At 45.9% G+C, this 6,000-nt stretch overlaps 1 protein-coding gene across 2 annotated transcripts in view; it reads right to left on the bottom strand.

The window, feature by feature from the left end:
• skila (SKI-like proto-oncogene a) overlaps positions 1-4,998 on the bottom strand; it is a 36,971-nt gene extending 31,973 nt beyond the window's left edge. Inside the window, exons 1-2 of one of the 2 annotated variants that reach the window (XM_044367979.1) lie at positions 4,603-4,998; positions 943-2,228 (exon numbers count right to left, since the gene is read on the bottom strand). In XM_044367979.1, coding sequence (XP_044223914.1) covers positions 943-2,064 — 1,122 coding nt within the window. In that variant the 5' untranslated portion in view covers positions 2,065-2,228; positions 4,603-4,998. Of the gene's footprint in view, positions 1-942; positions 2,229-3,682; positions 4,583-4,602 lie in introns of those variants that run through there. The other variant, XM_044367980.1, reaches the window with a different exon arrangement.
• Between the last annotated feature and the right edge of the window lie 1,002 nt (positions 4,999-6,000).

The raw sequence follows: 6,000 nt of genomic DNA on the forward strand, positions 1-6,000 counted from the left end.
CCTCTGAATGCTGACTTTTCAATAGGCTCGCTGCCCTTGTGCCTTAGATACTGCTCTGACACAAAAACACAACACAAAAAGAATCGGCAAAATCATCCTCTTTGGAAGACTCTGCAGTGTTCTGGCCTTCAGTCATAACTACCAGTAATGCAATGGAGTCATTTCCCTTTCAGGTTTGCCTGGAGGTAAAAAGGGTCAAAACCCTCTAATGAGGAGGACTGGGATCCATCAGTGGTACCACATTTAGACATTTTATAAACTCAAGAAGCACCTGTATCTGTCCTTCTTGCCGAGCAACTTAAAGATTTTAACAAGTTCTATCAATTTGAAACAATTCTCTGACACATTCAATATAATATTTCTGAAGTTTTGGGTTGAACCAGCTTTTATTTCCATTTTCTTAATTTGTAAAAAGACAAATTGGGCAAAGTAGATATTTTATTTTTTTATTTAAAGTCAGTTAAAAGGTCAAACTAAAAGGTAAGTGCTAGCGTGTAATTCCAACGCAGGAGTTAAAGAGGTGCTTCCTGAGCCTCGTATATTGGCCTTTTGTTCAGTGACATTCCCAGTGACCTCCAGGTGACCCGAGGGGACAAATGATGCACTTCCCCTTCAGCTGTGGCCAGCTGGCCTAACCTCGTCTGATCAGACCTGAGCAGGCAGATGTCACCACCTGTCCCAGACCTCTCTCACACATACTAGGTCAACGCAGGTTTAAGAAAACACCAGCCGTGAGGTAGTCTAGTCAAACTGCTGAATACACAACAACACGGGACTAGAGTATTAAAGACAAGAAGAAGGGCCAATGACCCAGCCACAGACATTCAGAGCACATTATCTAACATAATAAAACACCATTTCAATTGCTTTCTTATCAGCACGATGATGATTGACATTTTATAGCCTGCAAACACGCAAAGTATAATTGAGAGATGTACTTACTTTGTCTAGCGACCTCTTGAGCTGGTAGTGAAACTTCTCTTTGACCTCGTCCAGGAGCTGCTTGAGCTTGGGTTCCTCGGGCATACCCTGGTACTTCCTGGCAAGCTGCAGGTAGCAGGGCCACTTGGCTGAGTCAAAGCCCCAGTGGCAGGTCCTCTTATCAGGTGACTTGTGTGAATGCATGACAAACTTCTGTGGTGAAAAGAGCAAATGGCACTCGATGCACTGGATGCAGGGCGCCTCGGGCTGGGTGTAGAACTGGGGCACAAAGAGACCCTGGCACTTCCCCAGACACTGGTGTTCCACCTGGAAGCTGGCTTCGCTCTCCTTCAGCAGGCCCTGGGCCGACAGCTTACCGCTGGGGTCGGCAGGCAAAGCCGCCCCAGGACGCAGCAGAGCGTTGCACAGACGTTGTGCATCCGTCAGTGTAATGAGGCCACAGGAAGGTGCGTTGAACGGCAGGATGCCCAGCACCTTAAGGATGTGCAGCTGCTCCGCGTCGCAACGTGAGCAGTAGACGTAGAGCTCGTCACACACAGTGTTGATCTGCTGCAGCGAGAAGTCGCGGAGCACGGAGTTGAGCACCTGGGGCAGGCAGAGCCGCTTCTCTCCCCCCACGACGAAGCAGGAGATAGACTCTCCTTCCAGCAGTGAGTGGGTGAGTTCAGTGGAGCTGTCGCAGGGAACCAGCAGAGGGCCCCCTCCCAGAACAGGAGGGGAGGGTAGAGGAGGCATGCCGGCGGGGGAATGCTCGTGGCCGGTACGGGCTGAGAAAGCAGCTGGGCCCCCGAGGGAGCTCTGGCTGCTGAGGGTGAACTGAGCTAGTGTGTGTTTGAGCCCAGGGCTCAGGTCCAGGGCTTTAGCAGAGCCCACAACGTGTAGTTCAGCCCGACCCTCCACGTCCATGTCAGAGTCAACGCGCAGGTCGTCGATCTGCTCCCTCTTCACCTTGGGAGTTTTGGGGAAGGAATCCAAGCTGCGACGCTTCAGGTTAATCTCCGCCATCACTCGCTTCTTGATGGGCGCGTCTTCCAGTCGCTCTCTGTACAACCGTTTCATGTTGCCCTTGAATGAGGTCAAGTCTTTGAAAGGGGTTTTCAAACTGGTCTGGGTGCTGGCCATGTCTAAGCACTGTGTTATTGTCGTTTCTGTCTGCTGATTGAGTTCTTGTATTCCTCTGAGTCTTTTTTTTTTTCCTCCTTAAGTCTTTTCAAATGACACAAATCTTCTGGTAGTTAGACACATGCATGATGGTGACGGAAGTTTTCTATGTTCTGATCTGCTTCCTAAGAATGAAAAAACAGGAATTTAGAAAACAGTCGGGAACATTGGGTGGGGGAAAATCATTCAGTCGCTATCTAAACAATTGCTAATAGATTGCTTTCCTGTAGGGGAATAAACAAACAGAAAATTATCTCATCAAAAAATGTTGTTGAGCATGAAATATCCATAAGGAGTTTAAATGTTTTATGGCCGCTGTCCCGGCTGGGGGCTGAAGAGGTTAATGGCTGTTTGCATGGACCACTAAGCCAAATGGCCATTACCATACTTCACACAAACACAAGGCTTTCTCAGCCCTTGTAATTGAACCCCAGGGGAAATTTGCATCAAGGTTTTCACCAAAGGTCTTTGAAACAAACTTTCCAGCGCAAAGTGAGAATTTTAACAAGCGAAACCAGTTGACCAGACATGACAACCCAACAAGCAAAATCCCCCCCCCCCCCCCCCCCCAACAAACCACCCTGCCCCTCTTCTATTACATTGTTAATTTAAGGCTGATACACAATGGTCCACAACATTTCACTTTGCAAGTGAAAGTACCCCTCCAAACCATATTGTGCCTTCCCCTTAGGTCTGCTTACCCCACGCTGACCCCATCAACTGCATGAAAAACAATTGATAAAAGCGTTAACAGCAGTCGTCCCCTTCTCTCGGTCCTTTCACAGCTTGACATACAGCAGTGTGGAAAGCGGTGTTTCCCCACTGTTTTACTCTCTGGCTCTACTGCGGAATTACTCAATCGACCGTAATAAGGTAAACAACACTTAGCAGGTATTTCCCAATTAAACGCAATGTAGTTGATAATGGCTACTGCTGCAGTATGACACCAAGAGATGATTGGATGCACTTCAGCTTGAAAATGCAACATCTATACAGTATCATTTGATGTTGAAGTGAAATACTCTAGATTTATACATCTGTATTAATGAGGATTTAAGCTTGCCACAAAAAACAACAACCAAAAAAACGTTTAGCTTGTTGTTTGGTTGACCACAGATTTGCAGGCTTTTGCGAAATGTTCCGTTTTTTCCGCCGACTGCTGCTGCGGTGCAAAACCTTGAGCTCGATTCCGAAGCGGGTTGATGTTTGTGGGCGTTTTTTTTAATGGCAAATATCTCTGTGGGCCGATTGAAAAAAAACACTGCAAAATCAAATCAGCGACCAATAAATGAGGGAGGCAGCCTGTTCAGTGTATTACGGGACTCCGGTTTGCCTGCTAAAACCCCCAGATCGGTTTGTATGTCAGAGATTATATCGCCCGCATTGCTTAGCGACATAACATTGTTTCTTGTAAACAATCTCACAGCCGTTATAAAAAAAAATCATGAATCCAAGTGTCACCCTTTACTCCCGGTATCCTTTTTTTTGCTGCTGCTGCTGCTGCAAGGACACCGCGTATAATAATGCTCCTGCTGCTCTGTATCTCCCCCCTCCTCCTCTCCCAGTCTGCAAACTGTACCTCGCCTCCTCTCTCTGCTGGCTCGCCACGACGGCACTGGTATGCAGACAGCGCTGATAATGACATTCACTGTCTACACACTACAGTCTGGTCTGGGGAGGCACCGCGGTCCAAGCGTTTACACACACCGGGTTTGGTGTGAGGGCACGACGGGGGGTTTAACTTACAACCGGGGGCTTAGCCCGTATGTCAAACACGCAGGTAACTTACGGTGCCTTATACCGAGTACACCAAACGGTCAAATCGCTTTGAGTAACACATTAATAAACCGGTGACATTATTTTAAATTATGAGTAAGGTTACGTTTTGACTACAAGCATCTATAAAAACATAAGGTTAAAGCGTTAAATGTGCGTATTTGTCTATAAATCAATTGGGAAACAGCGATCTTCAACGTTCAGTACCAACTGCGCTAGCTAGCTAGCTTAGCTACCCCAGTTTACCCCCGGTAAAGTCCGCTATTGTTAGAGCTGTCTAACCAGCGTAGCGGGCTGTGAGGCAGGCTAACTTACCCTGGGTCGCCCCGGCAAAGAGAGCGATAATCAAGCGGACTGACCTGCCTCGGCTCACACGGCAAACCGAGAGATAAACAGCGGCGTCCGGAGTGACTGAGCGGCGTATCCCGCCGGTGTAAAAGCTCACATGAAGCCCCGGCTTAGTGAGCGATAAAAGCAGGCTAAACGAGCGGACCGAAAGCGCTAACATCACAGCAGGCTAACCCCAGATAGAGAGCGACACAGCAGGCTAAGTTAGCTTCGCCTCTCCTCCTCCGTCGGCTGCGACTAAAAAAAACACAGTAATTCAAACTCAGCCGTTAATCGTCCCGTGCTTAAAGGTCCGCTGTCAACCAAAAAAAAACGTGCTCAACTCGTTTTAAAACATGTCGATTTAAAGCTGTTAGAAATCCTGTAAACACTTGCCTGATCGCTGCTGTCGGTCGTCCTCACTCGCCCGGGGTCTTCTCAGTACTGGAAAAGCCTGGCGGACCGTCAACAAGATGCAGCTAGAGGCTCCACTACAGCCCCGCAACGTCACACTGCACACGGGCTGAGAGGCGGAGACGTCACCCGGCTGACGGAAACTATGCGGGGGTGTCTGTCGTCTATCTGCCTGTTTGTCTGCCTGCCTGCCTGTCTCACTATCTGTCTATCTGTCTGACCGCCTGCCTACCTGTCTGTCGTTTATCTGACTGTCTGTCTGTCTGTCTGTCTGGAGATGTGTTTCCTCCAGCAGCAGGTAAAGCTTAGAGCAGAAAGGAGGGAGATAGACGTCAACAGCGGGCTTTGGCAGGGGAGTTTTAAAGGTCCATTATAGGTTAACATTTGCTTTATTTCAATTTAAATATATATATATATATATATATATATATATATGTAGAGTGAATGTCTGCGAATGAAAATTATATATTCCTTCTACAGTTTAAGCATGTTTTTTGTACAATATTTCCAATATTACCTTTGATTTTTTTCTTTCGATTTTTATTTTTTAGGAACTTAACCAGTATCTTCTTGTAAATCACTTCTTATAACCCATTTTTATAGACTTCCTGTTATGTGATGTCATGTTTTGTTTTTTTTTACCGTCTTTGTATCTTTATTACTGTGTTTTTTATCTTTTTGTGTTCTCTCTACTGTGTTTTTGCGTCTCTTGTCTTAACTTTATCTTAATTTTGTCTTGCTTTTGTTTTGTTTTGGCTCCTTCTGTTTGTTTTTATTGCTTTCTGAGTGCTTGGCTTTTGTTCTGTCTGTCTAAGCACTTTGTAAACTCTGTTTTTAAAGGTGCTATATAAATAAAGTTATTACGATTATATTACTATACCTCTATTCATGTTTATGCTCCTGTCTTTTTTTGGCTTGAAACACATTGTAGGTCAATTTTTATCGACATGGCCTTGGATGACATTAACTGACAAAAAAGGGCAAAAAAAGGGGGGGGGTGTCTGTTTCTTCCACAGCTCCCCCTCCCCCACTCTTTTTATGGAGCCATCCTCCTGCAAAAAGGTCAAGAGGTCATTCAGGCGGTCTATTCAGCCCTTAAGTGATGATGGGAGTTAATAAAAATCTGTGTATGAGGAGGTCAACTGCAAACCAGGACTGAGAGATTATGATATTATTCTTTCAGGAACTTTTACTCTGAATGTACACTATCATCTATAACTCTTGGCTGAAGTCTTAATCTATAAAGGTTATCACGCTCTGCCAACAGACTGTTTTGTTTTGTTTTCTTTTTTTTTCATCTGGCTGGCTGACTGACCCACAGTCTGATGTCACACGTCTGTGAGAGCAGAGAGGCTTGATAAAGCTTTTGATAAACAACAC

The sequence above is a fragment of the Thunnus albacares genome, chromosome 12 (genome assembly GCF_914725855.1).
Source record: "Thunnus albacares chromosome 12, fThuAlb1.1, whole genome shotgun sequence".
Classification (NCBI taxonomy): domain Eukaryota; kingdom Metazoa; phylum Chordata; class Actinopteri; order Scombriformes; family Scombridae; genus Thunnus; species Thunnus albacares.